Source organism: Lepus europaeus, chromosome 3 (genome assembly GCF_033115175.1).
Source record: "Lepus europaeus isolate LE1 chromosome 3, mLepTim1.pri, whole genome shotgun sequence".
Taxonomy (NCBI): domain Eukaryota; kingdom Metazoa; phylum Chordata; class Mammalia; order Lagomorpha; family Leporidae; genus Lepus; species Lepus europaeus.
Window position 1 is genome coordinate 117,711,560 of NC_084829.1, and position 16,638 is coordinate 117,728,197.

General features: G+C 39.4%; 1 protein-coding gene across 5 annotated transcripts in view; it reads right to left on the minus strand.

Moving 5' to 3' along the window:
* The window catches only part of MCM9 (minichromosome maintenance 9 homologous recombination repair factor), a 216,631-nt gene that overhangs the window by 186,672 nt on the left and 13,321 nt on the right, over positions 1-16,638 (minus strand). For all 5 annotated transcript variants that reach the window (XM_062186673.1, XM_062186672.1, XM_062186671.1 and 2 more), the window contains exons 3-6: positions 11,905-12,221; positions 10,016-10,097; positions 5,856-6,056; positions 929-1,054 (exon numbers count right to left, since the gene is read on the minus strand). In XM_062186673.1, coding sequence (XP_062042657.1) covers positions 929-1,054; positions 5,856-6,056; positions 10,016-10,097; positions 11,905-12,221 — 726 coding nt within the window. The remainder of the gene's footprint in view (positions 1-928; positions 1,055-5,855; positions 6,057-10,015; positions 10,098-11,904; positions 12,222-16,638) is intronic.

Genomic DNA, 16,638 nt, shown 5'->3' on the forward strand with positions numbered 1-16,638 from the left:
AATCTCTTCAGTAATGCTCAAGTATTTTATAAATGTATCAATAGGAAACCCTTATTTGACCTGAATATTTAGCAGAGTACCTTGCAAACAGGTTATCAAAACATAATACACACAAACTTTATACTTACTATTTTGAGTCCCTACCAACAGTTTGATTACAATAATGTCCTTTTTGTCTTTTGATTTAGGCTTTGGTTATCATGGTTCACCTGAGGGCCATGATAAACCACCTTTATGCCAGATTCAAGTCAGTTAATTATGTTAGTTGCACATGAGCTTTCTCTTATCCAGATATAATTACACACTCAGAGTAATCCTTGCTTGAATGTGTGGCCAGCCCGCAGTAGCAAGTCATGGCAGATGGCATACTGGCACATTTAAGCAGAAGGGAAATCAGCAAATGACTGGGAGCAGCAGTCACAGACAGATACCAACAGTCACTGATAGGGAGCTGCTGACTTGAAGCCATTAAACAGTACTTGCTATCCTATTCCTCTTCAAGACTGACTGGAGATCGAATGGAAAACATATACAGGAATAGAAATGTAAAGATTTCTTTGCAGCACCCTTACTAGAACAAAAACACAAGGGGTTTTGAAAGAACTCATGGAACATGAGTATTATGAAAAATCTATGTGTATATTTCAAAAATTTTTTGCACCACAATAAACATTTTAATTCCATTTTTCACTATTTGAATTATCTTAGCATGTACCCATTGAAGAACTTAAGATTCCATTGAGTCTTTCTGGAATTCTGGAAAGTAGCTTATAATATACAGATGCTGGACTAAGTATAAGATATTTAGACACATGATAGCTTTAAAAATATTACATTTGGAAAATAAAATTCAGCAAGTAGTTTGTATCAAGAAAAAAAAATCTTGTTTCTGTGTATTAACATTTCTCAAAATTATTTTTTCACTAACCTCTGACCCGTGTTCCTGTAGCATCAGTCCTTTGAATCCCACCAGCGAGGACCAGGGCCACAGCAAGCTTTACTAGATACATCCCAAACACCTGAGGGCACAAACTGGCCAGTATTTCATTCCTTCCTATGGAAAGCACAAAGATCAGAAGTTAACAATTTTTAAGAAATTTTTTCTGAAAGTGCTCTTTCTATTCTAACTGATCACTTTCCTATAAATATACCTTTTCTACCATCTGAAACAATCAAGAGGACCAATTCCAAAAGACTAAATGGAATGAATAACTATTTTGGTTCTAAACGTATTTTTTTTTTAAATTGATTTATTTGAAATTGGCAGAATTAGAGAGGTATCTGCAATCTGTTCTTTCGCTCCTCAAATAGCCACAATGGCCAGGGCTGGGTTAGGCTGAAGGCAGGAGCCTGGAACTCTATCAGGTCTGCTACCTGGGGGCAGGGGCCCAAGTACTTGAGCCATCTTCCACTGCTTTCTCAGGCAAATTATCAGGGAGCTAGATCATAAGTGGAGCAGCCAAGACTCCAGGTGGCACCCATATGGGATGCCAGTGTTGCAGGTGGTGGCTTAATCCACTGTACCACAATGCCTGCCCAATAAACATCGTTTGGTTAATAATGCCATGAGGTGAAAAGTCTTTTTATTTTTAAAGATTTATTTACTTGAAAAAGTTACAGAGAGAGATGGAGAGAGATTAATCTTCCATCTGCTGGTTTACTCCCCAGATGGCTGCAACCGCTAGGGCTGGGCCAGGCCAAAGTGAGGAGCCAGGACCTTACAGGTCTCCCACATGGGTAGCAGGGGCCCAGTCATTTGGGCCATCTTCCTCCCCTGCTTTTCCCAGGCTGTTAGCAGGGAGCTGGATCATAAGTGGAGCAGCTAGACACAAACAGCTGCCCATATAGGATGCCAGCATTGCAGGCAGTGACTTTACCCATTACACCATGATGCTGACCCCAAAAATCTTTTTTATCCCTGGGTGCTACCTTCTTAAATTTCAATAGCCATACTTTAGAAGGTACATAAAGGAATCTCCTTTTCTCCCTCATTATTACCTATGAGGAAAACAATAATCCTTAAAATAATACTTGCTAGACTTTCTATGTGTATTAATTGTGGAAAAATCACTCCAGTGCCCTAAATAAAAGGAAGGTGTTCAGACTCAGAACGAGTTAGATTGTAAGAGCAGGGACCTTTGTGAGTAGATGGAGCTCACAAAGAGTTTCTCCAAAAGTGGAAGGGAAGCAAAATCAATTTGCCCTTCAAGTCAGTTCAGCATTTGCTCTGAGCAGTTTGGTACATTTTTTCTTCTGGAATAAGTTACTGGAGTATAAAAGTCTGAAGAAGATCACAGCAAACTACAACCCTAGCAATCCAAGCTTCAGATTTTGAATTCTATGTGTGTGTGTGTGTGTGTTTAAAATTTAAATAAAGGGAACAGATTTCATTTATTTCATATATACAGTTTTAAGAGTATATGTGTTCTATATAGATGAGTACCACTGTTTTAAGTTCTGTTTTAAGAAATAGCACCAAATCTGAGAATCTGCCTATCCCATCCATGAATACAGTAGATACTTCATTTAGTCACTAGCCTAATCTACAAAATTCTACCCAGGCTTTCCACGATTTATGGCCCTACACACAAAAGCTGCTTTTTGTAAGGAATCAAAGTTGACTCAGTGGCAACTAACCTATGGTGATGTGATTTGGGATGGCAAAAATGGTGAAGAAAGAGAATATTTTAGGAACAAGACAACAAGAAAGATTTAGTAAATCCAGGAAGTTCACTGTCAGAGGGAATCCCTTCCTTTCTTGAGGTAGAAAGCCCAGAAGAAAAAAGGTCAAAGATCTTAAGCAGATAAGAACTGAGAGCAGGTAGGTAAATTCTGACCCAATCTATAGAGATTAGACATACAAGGAAAGAAGGAAAACTGACCTGGAAGTTACGCACACCAAAATTTATTTAAAGAACTAGCTTTGTTGAGTGAAGATGGATTCAGTGACTGTTGTGCTGGTGGAAAGCATACCCCAATAAAAAAGCACAGTCTTTGGTGGCACATCTCTGTTCAAATCCCAGTGTTATCATTTACCAGCTGTTGGACCTTAGGCAGATTTCTTAAGCTCTCTGTCTTCATTTCCTTACTTATACCATGGAGATAATAATGGTATTATATAGAACTGTTGAAGACTAAAAGAGTTAATAAGTTTACAGAAACAGTAGCTGGCACATAGGAGCTACTTCACTGTTAACTATTTTATTACCTGAATGAATATGCTTATTCTGATCATAATGTTTCCTCACACTGTAGCCAGCATGAAAGAAATTCTATGAAGGTAGGACTGGGGTGCCAGAGAAAAGCAAAAGGGAAGGGTAATCATCCTATATTTGTTTTTTTTTAAGTTGAAAAAACTTGTTTCTTGGATCATGGCAGTCAAAGCTCCCATGACTATTCATGGAAGAGAGTATATTAGGGTAAATGTCACCCCAGCCTCCAAATTTAAGATTCTGTACCATGTCAGTTATGTGGCTGCAGCCTAATTATCCCAACAAACAGAATCTCTTAGTATCTCTAAAGTATCTAAGCTATCCCAGAGTAGGTTCAGATGACCCAAAACATCCCATCTCCTACATCTGAATTTTTATTCAGAATCTAAGTACTAGAGTCAAGAGATCCCTTGGGTCACTGCAGATCAAAATAATACTCCCCAACTTACCCTAGTCAAATATCCACAATACCAGGTTTTAATGAATCAGCTTAACTTCTGAGAGGAGAAGTGAAGCAATCTCCACCTTTAGACTGGCAAAATGAAGATAGCTATAGGATACAGTTCCCTACCTTTACCTTTGTATACTTTAAAATAGTGAAATACAGCATACAAGTGGTGGTACAGAGAAACTAAGGGAGAATTCAATGATACTGAAAAGAAAAATGAGGGTCAACACTGTGGCACAGCAGGTAAAACTGCTGCCTGTGATGCTGGCATCCCACATGGGTGCTGGGTTGAGGCCCACTGCTCCACTTCTGACCCAGTTCCCCACAAATGGCCTGAGAAGAGCAGCAGAAGATGGCCTAAGTGTTTGGGCTACTGCCACCCGCATGGGAGACTTGGAAGAAGCTTCTGGCTCCTGCCTTCAGCCTGGTCCAGCCCTGGCCATAGCAGCCATCTGGGGAGTGAACTAGTAGATGGAAGATCTCTCTGTTGCTAGCTATCTCTTCTCTTGATCTCTGTTTCCATCTCTCCCTGTAACTCTTTCAAAACAATTAAATAAATCTTTAAAAAAGAAACAATGTTGCTTAATTTTCCTGCTGTCTTCCTCCTTATATTTCTTACAAGTTTATTCTTTTATCTAATAAGCTAATTAACTTCACAGCACAAAGTGCTTCTCAAGGTCTGGTTTTGGACAGTATGATGGGTTCCCTTGAGTGTTACAAGGTAGAATGAATGAATAAGGAATGACAGGGACTAAGAAAGAGTTAAACAGATTTTTATAAGAACCTGACTGTAAGAAACTATTTTCAGTTGAAAACCCCACTTGAAAATACATGTGATTCTTAATGTGCTTTTTTATTAAGCCTCAGTGTAGAAAACTTTAGGTTCTTTGTATATCAGATTTTAAAAAAAGACCAGTTAACTACTATGCATGTGCTGCACACACGTACCCATTTAGTTAGGTAAATTATTTTATGAAATAATATCTTTCTAGTTCAGCATATAATTTAAGTATAAAATCATCCATAAGATACTTTGATACTCAGCTCCAACTCCTATCTTAGTTTCCTGCTAATTCATACCCTGAGAGGCAGGGGCAATAGGTTCTTGCCATACACCTGAAGACCTGGACTGAATTTCCAGTTCCCAGCTTCAGCCTGGCCCAGTCCCAGCCATTGTGGGTATCTGAGAAGCGAACCTGTGGATGGGAGGTCTGTCTCAGCCTCTCTGCCTCTCAAAATAAATAAATATTGAAAAAGACTAACAGTGATGTTTACTAGAAATAGTCTATAACTCGCTTCAGTTTGTTTTTCTCAAAGGATGCCTCCAAGGAAGAATGAAAACAAGCATTTGAAGATTTAATTGATGTTTTATACATTTGGGATTTTTCAATAAAAACCATTACAAACCCAAAGCCTGAGATGTTTTATTCTAGGTAATAACATTTTAATTGTCACTGTCATAATTTCTGCTGTGATGACACAGCTAATTCTCTGTATCTTCTGTCTCTGATCACTTCTTTCCTATTCTCTATTTTAATATCTTCAGCTAAAATAGGTGAAACTGTCTTTAGTACTGAAAATACATCAGAAAAGAAATGACAGCTTTAACTGAGAGATTTCATCTTAGGATGATTTTTGCCTTTTTAAAGAGGAACTGGATTTTAAATTGATAAAGAAGGTAGGAAACCTTGAAACTGTTTTGGCCATATAACAAGTATTTAAAATAACAAGTGAAATATCTCCAGAAAGATCTCTAAGTAGAAAAAGACTATGCCAGGGTTGGGTGTTTGGCCTAGTGCTTAAGAACTGGCTGAGATGCCCATGATCCACACTGGAGTATCTGGGTTCACTTCCCATCTCCAGCTCCTGACTTCATCTTTCTGCTAATGCAGGATCAGAAAAGCAGCAGTGACAGCTCAAGTAATTGAGTTCCCACCATTCACGTGAGATACCTGTTTTGAGTTCACAGCTCCTGGCTTCAGCTGTCTAGCCACTTCAGGCATTTGGGGGTATGCCAGTGAATGACAGCTTTCTCTTCATCTTCAAAGGAAGAATATAGTTAGAGGCACTGACTAATGCTACTTCCCCTTGTACACAGCCATTGAATTATACAGCATGCAAGGCCAATCCCAAATACATCATATCTAAAATGTAATGCCATTAAAACTATCAGCTTCATGCCTTTAATCACGAACCTGCAAAAGGATCACTCTTATAGAATTCCCAAAAATCTTCAAATTCTTTCCGAACCTCCTCATCCATGATAACCCCCGAGGACTGCTCATTATTTACTTGGACATAATTGGCTTTCAAGACTATCTCCACTTCACAGCGCACATCTTGTTGAAAGGGCTTCCAACGTTGCATTACGACCCCATAAATAGTGAGGTCATCACCTGTGAAAAAGTACCAAGTGAGTACAGCAGTATCATCCTACGTGCCAGGCAGAGACTTGAATGCATGAAAAGGAATGAGATAAACCACTCTGGTACTAGGGTTTAGAGAGCGTACACTCATCTGAAAACAAATTTAGGGGCAAAATACCACCCTAGGTTCTTTTTTTTTTTTTCTTTAGGCAATGGTATCTGTATAGTTAAAAGCTAAAACCAGCATTTTTCTTTTTTTTAATCTGATTTTTGATAATCACAGAAAATTACCTTTTGTTGGGAAAAGTTTACTGGTTGTTTATTCATCATTGTTACACTGGGTTAAATGTTCATCCTTTTAAGAGTCTAACCATTTACTTCTCATTTAGAGAAGAAATGTGGGAATTGCAGGCTAGACTATAATCATTTTGGTGTCAGGGGAAAAAGACATGGTGACTAGCATCCAGTTTAAGTTTTTTTTTGTTTGTTTTTTAAGATTTATTTGTTTTCTTTGAAAGAGTTACAGAGAGAAGGGAGAGACAAAGAGAGGCCTTCCATCCACTGGTTCACTCTCCAAATGGTCGCAATGGCCAGGACAAAGATTGGAACTTCATTTGGGTCTACCATATGGGTACAGGGGCCCAAACACTTAGATCATTCTCCATTGCTTTTCCCAGGCTGTTAGCAGGGAACCAGGTCAGAAGTAGAGCAGCTGGGATATGAACTGGTGCTCAAACCAGATGCTGGCACAGCATGTGGAATCTTAATCTGTTACACCACAACACGGGCCCCTCCAGGACACCTTTCATGTATGAAGTGAGCGTGCGACCTTTATTCTACCTGTCAAACATATTCTCTTCCTCTTCCTGTTTTGAATAAGGAACTATTGATACTAAGGAACAGGCATAGAAGAAATCCATTTTTACTATAGGTGATGGCAACAAAATGACCATATGGGATGCTGGCACTGCAGAAGGCAGCTTAACTTGCTGCGCCACAGTGCTGGCCCCTCAGTTTAAGTTTTGTACATGTACGTGTTCATTTTTACTTAACAATTTTTAATGTTTTACCAACTACCTTTTTTTTTTTTTTTTGGTCAGCCAAAGAAAGAGCTAAGAAAGGAATGAATATCTTCTTTCATACATTTTTCTAAGAGATCTTGGATAGTTTAGAGGCATATTCCCCAAGCACTGGCATCTGCTTATTATTATAATGCAATGCATCTATTAACAAGTTTGCATATATAAGTGCTTGCCATTCAGTACTTTGGTACTAGAGAAAAGGGGCCTAAATCAGAATAAAAACCGTAATCCTAGTCCTCTCAAACTGTAATCTTGAACACAGAATGTTGGATATGCCCCAAACCCAATTTTGGTTTATTTTATATATATATATATATATTATATATATATATATATATATATATATATAAAGATTTATTTTTATTTGAAAGATTTACAGAGAGAGGGAGAGATAGAAAGAGAGAGATTGATCTCCCATCCACTGGTTCACTTTCCAGATGGCCACAATGGCAAGGGCTGGGACAAGCTGAAGCCAGGAGCTTCTTCCAGGTCTCCCAAGTGGATGGCAGGGGCTCAAGTATTTGGGTAATCTTCCACTGCTTTTTTCCAGGCCACTGGCAAGGAGCTAGATTGGCAGTGGAGCAATCGGGACACAAACTGGCATCCATAGGGATGCTGGCATTGCAGGCAATGGCTTTACCAGCTATGACACAATGTTGGCCCCCTGGTATTTATATTTTGCACAATAAACACTCTCTCAAAACTAACAAGCAATTCTTCATTTCCAAACCTTTATGCCAATTTTATGTTGTTTATTGATGCAAAATGCCCTTTACTCCCTGAATTCCAATATATATATAAGTAATCTGCAAATTTTTTTTTTATTTCCTTAAGAAAAGTATTCCACAAGTGCTAAATGTGTGGAACTGGTGGTGCCAATGCACAGAACAAAAGACCCATTTCCAGCTACAGGCAGCTTCATAGTAAATGTGACCAACACAGCAAATAGGGACTTTATACATGTTTCCAGTATTTTTCTGAAACCACTGCTTGGATGTTTTTCAAACCAAAGTAGAAATAATGATAATTTACTATACTGTCTGCCCATGTCTTTTAGATAAAAATTATTGGGCAAGTTTATACATAAGAATTTACCAAAAACAGTTTTCTATTATGGTCATTCTAATGGATTTTATTTAGGTTGTTTCTACATAAGTTAAATGAGGAACTGAACTTACAGCACCCAATAGTTCTAATCTGACTTCAATTGGCAATGATTCTGTGGGAAATGTAGAGTACCACAGAGACAGGCCAAGAGGGCACACACTCATCACACATGATTTAAATCCCAGTTCCACTGCTCACTGCTTATGTCACCTAGTGGAAATTACCCAATTATCCTGAGCTATTTATTGACCCACAAAAAATGGTAATAACTATATTTACATCACAGGACTATGGTGAGAATTTGGTCAGACACTGTATGTAAATTAATGCAACACTGAGAACATAGTAAGTACTCAAATATTAGCTATTATTAAACCAATTTAACATCACAATTAATTCCTTTAAAATCCTCTACTATGCATATTTTTTCATTTACTCAAATATTTATTGAACAGAAGATTCATATGATTATCAGAACAATTATGGGATACATAATAATCTCAGGCAGTAGTCGTGTTAAACATATGTATTTTTCTGCAGTAAATATATAAAAACTGCTATTAACATTCTTACTTTTAAGCAAAACAATCTCTTTGTGCCCCTCTATGTACTGCAGCATCTTAACTTCCGCAGCCATCCCCAGTGAGTCCCATTTCTGAACTCCTGCTGCACGGACAGGTATCAGTACATTACCTCCAATATTACTACTCCTCATATTTCAAACTGGTTCCTCACCAGCCAGTAAATTATAAAGGGAAAGAATGATACCATTTATGTCTTAAGATTCCCACAGAGGTTTGGAGCAATGGATATGTTTAAAAATAGCTGTTAACAGACTGCTTTATTATTAATGACATCCTTTATTATTAATAACATTCAAAAGAAAAATAGCTTACCATTTATTTTTCAGGGGCTGGCATTGTGACATAGAGGGTTAAGTTGCTACCTGAAGTGCTGGTATCCCATATGGGTGCCTGTTCAAGCCCTGACTGCTCTACTTCTGATCCCACTGTTAATGCACCTAGGAAAGCAGTGAAGGGTGTCCCAAGTGCTTGGGCCCTGCACCCATGTGGAATACCCAGAAGAAGCTCCTGGCTCCTGGTTTTGGCCTGGCCAGCTCTGGCCATTATGGCCATTTGGGGGAGTGAACCAGCAGATGGAAGACTTCTCTTTCTCTCTGTATCTCTCTCTTTCTCAGAAACTCTACCTTTCAAATAAATAAATCTTTTTTTTTTTTAATTTATTTTTCAGTACAGAGTGAATTTGGTTTAGAATAATTGCATGAAACCATCTTATTCTCTATCAAAGGAATTTTTCATGTTCAAAATGAATGTGGCTCCTGTTGTGGTGTCACCAGCACCATAGCAAAGAACAGTCACCTTCTTTCTTCTGGACACCAATAGGACTCTACTCTGTAGTAGAGTCACATCCTCTGATTCATTTTATATGAGTATCCACTAAATCCTGTAAACTGTTTAAAGTCTTGCTGCTATTCTACAGTGCACTGAAGAAAGTCCTGGATTAGAAGTCAGCGGATCTGGATTCATGTGCCAATTCTGCCACTTAACTATTTAAGTGCCCCTGGGCAAGTCAAGTTCTTCATCTATAACACAAGCTCTAAGTTCCAGCCCAGCTCTCTTTCCTGTTGTCACCTCTCACCTCCAGGCTACATCTCTATTCTTAAAGTAAGGAATCAAGCCTCTACAATCCTGTAACAATAACTTTCAGAAAACAAAAAGTGGCTTTTCCTAATTAGTATTTCAGAACCTCCCATACAAGCTAACAAAAGTTCTTTCTTACCAGATTTGCAACTGTCTACTAAGTCATCTTCCAGGATAACCTTCATAGATCTTGGAATACTTCCAACAGACAGCTTTTGAACCTAGCAAGGAAAAGAAAACAGAGTATGATCAAAGACATACTAAGTATCCTAAGTATCCAAAAGCTTAGTACTTGAAATTATTGTTTCCATTTCTCTGGCATTACTATACAATTCAATAATGTGAAGATTTTTTTAAAATTTTATTTGACAGGTAAAGTTATAGACAGAGAGAGAGACAGAGAGACAGAGAGAAAGGTCTTCCTTCTGTTGGTTCACTCCCCAGTTGGCCGCAACGGCCGGCGCTGCGCCTCCAAAGCCAGGAGCCAAGTGCTTCCTCCTGGTCTCCCATGTGGGTGCATGAGCCCAGCAGAGAGCTGGAGTGGAAGAGGAGTAACCAGGACTAGAACCCAGCACCCATATGGGATGCCGGTGAAGCAGGTGGAGGACTAACTAAGTGAGCCATGGCGCCGGCCCGAATAATGTGAAGATTTAAGGAAATGTTCTTGGGGGCCAGCACTGTGGCACAACAGGCTAATGCCCTGGCCTGAAGTGCTGGCATCCCATATGGGCACTGGTTCGAGACCTGGCTGCTCTACTTCCGATTCAGCTCTCTGCTATGGCCTGGGAAAGCAGTAGAAGATGGTCAAATCCTTGGGCCCCTGCACCTGTGTGGGAGACCCAGAAGAAGCTCCTGGCTCCGGATCTGTACAGCTCCAGCCATTGCAGCTAATTGGGGAGTGAACCATCGGATGGAAGACCCCTCCCTCCCTCGCTCCCTCCTTCTCTCTCTCTTTCTCTCTCTCTCTGCCTCTCCACTCTCTGGGTAACTCTTACTTTCAAATAAATAAATAAATCTTTTTTTAAAAAAAGGAAATGTTCTTGAAAATTATACATATTACCCATTTAAGAATTCATTAAAACTTGAGTAAAATAAAAGCACCATATGGAAAAATGTCTCCAAATATAATCCTTTGGGGATATAGTTATGCTCTAACTACTGAACATAATGGCAAAGTTACTCACCTAGAAAAAGAGAAGCATTTCTTTCCTGATCTCGTCTCACAACCTGGGACAAATCACCCAATCCCTTAGTAACAAAACCCTGTTGTTGCTTTTTTTCCATGCTGGCTGGTGCCTAGTAAAAGAAGTCTCCTTTTCTGGTTTGCATGTACCTTCATGGGGTCATATGATCATGTTCTGGCCAGTGAGATTTAAGCAGGCATATAGAGATGACCACTTAAATGGAGACTAGGTGAAGTAGCTGGCACTTCTGCCTATCTCTTTTTCATATTCTCTCACTAGATCACAGATATGATGGAGCTGCAACCACTATCGTGGGCTGCAGACAACCATAAGCATAGAAGCCATACATTCAGAATGGTTTAACAGAAAGACAATGGAGTCCTTGACTCTGAGGGACCTACATGCTAGTCTTGCACTACAGATCTCCTACTTATTTTAGATGAAGAGTAAACCTTTGTGTTTGAGCTGCAAGTTAGGGAAAAATCGGGTTCATTCCCATTTGTTAAACAATGTTCATTACAACTGTTAACGACAGTTAATAATAATTTTTTTCCTATCCCTTAGTTAAAAACAGCTAGTTTACACATTTTAACTATTCACTTCTTTAACATAATCAATTATTAAATCATTCCATACACAACCTCCTTGTCAGTGCTCTATCTAAAAAGGTGGTATCTAAGACTACAACCTGACACATGTGGGAACAACTTCAAGCTGGTCTCCTCCCAGGGGATTACACAAGTATATCTATATCCATGCTGAGTTTCCTACTCCTAACAATTTGCTAGTAGCTGGAAGCCACTTCTTCAATTCATTATTTTTCTCAGTTTATTTGATTGTTTACCTGTTCCTGAATTTTGATTTCCTGGTAATCTCTACACCTGGTTGGAGATGAAGACAAGCCTGAGAGGCAAGTAAACTTTGAGGAATCACAGCTCTCCAAGCTGGGACAGGAGGATGGTCGGCAGAATGTATAATACTGCTCAAAGTCAGCACTGACTGCAAATACATGCTTGCATTTGTTACACATGTAATCCCGTTCAAACTCCAGGACCTTCACCAGACTTGTTCGAATCACGGTCCCAGTGACAGATAAAAAATGTCCCACATCCTTGGTTTTAGGGATATGCTCTCTCACCAGCTCAGGACAGACAGGCAAACCTGACAGAGAAAACAAACTGGCATCAAATTACCTGTCAAGATTTAACTCCACAGAATATACTATACACATACATCCTAAGAGATAAAGTACAATTTTAGGATAAAACATACTTAGTGTTTGACTTTCATAAAAAACAAGATCACTGACTAAATTTAAAAAAAATATTTCAAATAACTATATGTGGTTTTTTAAGAGGACATATCTACATGCCATAATAACCAGAACTTTAAATGCAGATTACCAACACTGGCACTGTGGCTAGCAGATCAAGCCACCGCCTGCAGCGTGAACATGCTATATGGGCCCAGGTTTGAGTCCTAGCTGCTCCACTTCTGAACCAGTTCCCCGCGAATGTGCCTGGGAAAGCGGCAGAAGATGGCCCAAATCCTTGGGCCACTGTACCCATGAAGGGGACACAGAAGAAGCTGTTGGCTACTGGTTTTGGACCAGCCCAGCTTTGGCCATTGGAGACATTTGAGGAGTGAATAAACAGATGGAAGATTTCTCTCTGTTAACTCTTTCAAATAAATAAATAAATCGTAAAAAAAAATTTTTTTAAAAAGACATAGCCTACAGGACAGCAGTGCCATCCAGAGAAAATCCATTATTTGTATGATTGCTAAGCCATGGCAGGCATTGTGGTCTCGAAATAGGGCACAATCTCAAGGCTGGGGGAACAAAAAAAGCAGATTACCACTGTTTTAGTAGGATCTGAATGCGTTACACAATTTTAACATCATTTAACAAAGAATATAGTGCTGTTTGCCACACATAAAACCAACAGATGATTCTTTTAGAAGTCTACAAAAAACAGTAATAAAGAGAGCACAGCAATAATGACCAGTTTCACACAGTGAGGTACTCACCTCTTTAAGTTAGGTTCAGAGTTTAATACATAAGTCTCAGTGTTTTCAAACTTTGAATTACTTAGAGGTTTTCCCATAGCATCACCTTATCCTTTAAAAACCTTGTTTCTCCTGCCACTTTATCAAACTCTTCCGAGTCCAATAGTCTTAGTGGAGTCTTTTGGTTCCCCTATATATAGAATCTTGTCATCTGCAAATAGGGATAATTTGATTTCCTCCTTTCCAATATGTATCCCCTTGATTTCTTTTTCTTGCCTGATGGCTCTGGCTAAAATTGCCAGGACTATATTGAATAGCAACGGTGAGAGTGCACATCCTTCTCTGGTTCCAATCTTAGTGGAAATCCTTCCAACTTTCCTTCATTCAGTAAGATGCTAGCTGTGGGTCTGTAATAAATTGCCTTGATTGTGTGGAGGAATGTTCCTTAAGAGACTATTGAAACTCATAAGAGTTTGGTAAAGAGGTAGGAATAAAATTAACATACAAAAATTCAAAGCCTTGTAAACATAGCTGCCATATCTGAAAAAAGAAAACTTCTAAGATCAATTCCATTCACAATAGTTACAAAAAAAATTAAATAACTTAGAATACATTTAACCCAGGAAGTGAAAGAGCTCTATGATGAAAACTACAAAACATTAAAGAAAGGAATAAAAGACAAAAGAATGGAAAAATCTTCCATGTTCATGGATTCAAACGATTAATATTATCAAAATGTCCATACTACCAAAAGCAATTTACAGATTCAACATAATCCTAATCAAAACACCAATGACATCCTTTACAGATCTAGAAAAAATGATGCTAAAATTCATATGGAAATACAAAAGACTGAATAGCTAGAGCAATCCTATACAACAAAAACAAAGCCAGAAGCATCACAATACCAGATTTCAACAATACCAGATTTCAAGACATGCTACTGGGCAGTTATAATCCAAACAGCCTAGTACTAGCACAGAAACAGACATGTAGATCAATGGAACAAAACAGAAACCCCAGAAATCAACCATTGCATCTACAATCAACTTATCTTAGACAATGGAACTAAAATCAATCCCTGGAGAAAGGTCAGTCTCTTCAATAAATGGTTTTGGGAAAATCAGATGTTTGTGTGCAGAAGTATGAAACAAGACCCCTACCTTATACCTTATACAAAAATTAACTCAAAATGGATCATGGATCTAAATCTGTGACTTGATACTATCAAATTATTAGAGGAGAACACTGGGGGGACTCTGCAAGACACTGGCATAGGCAAAGACTTCTTGGAAGAGATCCCAGAAGCACAGGCCATCAAAGCTAAAACTGACAAATGGGAAACATCAAGCTGAGAAGTTCTGCCCTGCAAAGAAACATTCAGCAAAGTGAAGAGGCAACTGACAGAATGGGAGACAATATTGGCAAACTGTACAACTGATAAAGAATTAATATTCAGAATCTATAAAAAGAGCTCAAGAAACTCAGTAACAACAAAACAGATAATCCAGTTAAGAAATGGGCAAATGACTTTAACATGATTTTTCAAAAGTGGAAATTCAAATGAAAAAATGCTCAGGATCACTAGCCAACAGGGAAAGGCAAATCAAAACCACAATGAGGTTTTACCTCACCCCTGTTAGAATGGCTTTTATACACAAATCAACAAATAATAAATGCTGGCAACGATGTGGGAGGAAAAAGGTACCCTAATTCACTGTTGGTGGGAATGTAAACTAGTATAGCCATTGTGGAAGACAGTATGGACATACCCCAGAAATCTGAAAATAGATATACCATATGACCCAGCCATGCCACTGTTGGGAATTTACTCAAGGGAAATGAAATCAGCATATGAAAAAGTTGTCTGTACTCCCATGTTTATTGCAGCTGAGGTATGGAACCAACTCAAATGTCCAACAACTGAAGACTGGATAAAGAAATTAGGGTGTACACACACACACACACACAGTATGGAATACTATTCAGCCATAAAAAAGAATAAAATATTGTCTTTTGCAATAAAATAGATACAACTGGAAACCATTATACTTAGTGAGACAGACAGAATAGGCATCACCAGCATTTGCCTCTAGAATTCTTCTAGGCACAGACAGTGAAGGGAAAATCATGACTACACTTTTTAATACACTGGGTTTGCAAGATAAATTTGATTGACAATAGGGAAACTGGATACAGAGCTTAAGAGGCAGGCTCTGGCCGGCGCCGCGGCTCACTAGGCTAATCCTCCGCCTTGTGGCGCCGGCACACTGGGTTCTAGTCCCAGTCTGGGTGCTGGATTCTGTCCCGGTTGCCTCTCTTCCAGGCCAGCTCTCTGCTTTGGCCCAGAAGTACAGCGGAGGATGGGCCAAGTGCTTGGGTCCTGCACCCCATGGGAGACCAGGAGAAGCACCTGGCTCCTGGCTTCGGATCAGCGCAGTGCGCCCGCCACAGCGCGCCAGCCGCGGTGGCCATTGGAGGGTGAACCAATGGCAAAGGAAGACCTTTCTCTCTGTCTCTCTCTCTCACTGTTCACTCTGCCTGTCAAAAAAAAAAATTAAAAAAAAAAAAAAAGAGGCAGGCTCTGACAAAAAAACGGGGGAGTGGTGGTGGTGGCACTTGCTGTTTAGTGGGCAACCCTAGGGCCTAGGGTGAGGAGGGAGGCTACCACATGATGAAGAAAATGCAGGATCAAGGAAGAGAAAATCATATCTGAATTGTGAGGCAGCAACACCTCAGCAAAGGAGGAGAACAGAGGATGTAGAGATGCCACAGCCAGCAAGGGAGGAAAAGGCAAGAGAGTGTTGTCACTGGAGCAAGGCTGGAGGTTTGTAAAGCCTAACTAGACCTGAAAAGAAATCTGGGAAGAGAAATACTAAGAATTGAAACTGGCACTGGCACTGCAGTGTAGTACAGATGAAAGAATAAAAAAGAATTGGTAATGGTGATGAAGGGATGTATTTTGCCAAAACGTCTAGTTATGAAAAGGAGAGTATATGGAAGCTAAAGGGGAACACAAGTTAAAAGTAGTCAGCAGGCTGGCGCTCTGGTGCAGTAGGTTAAGTCTCTGCCTGTGGAGTCAGCATCCCATATGAGTGCCAGTTCACGTCCTGGCTGCTTTTCTTCCAATCCAGCTCTTGGCCTATGGCCTGGGAAAGCAGTGGAAGATGGCCCAAGTGCTTGGGCCCCTGTATCTGTGTGGAAAGCCTGGAAGAAGCTCCTGGCTCCTGATCAGCTTCTCTCTGGTCATTGTGGCCATTTGGGGATTGAACCAGAGGAGGGAAGATCTTTTTCTCTGTCTCTCCCTCTGTCTGAAGCTTTCTCAAAGAAATAAAATCTTTTAAAAAATAGTGGTTATTTTCTTTTATAAATGAGAGAATCCTCAAAGAAGGAAAAAAAATCCAGATGTAAATTCCAGAAAGAAATCCTGATCATCCTCTGCACCATCTCCACCTTCCCCCAGGATTTTTTCCTGACTGGATGACTTAACAGCACTTGGTCTACCAAATGCTTTTTTTTTTTTAAAGATTTATTTATTTGAAAGTCAGAATCACGCACAGAGAGGAGAGAG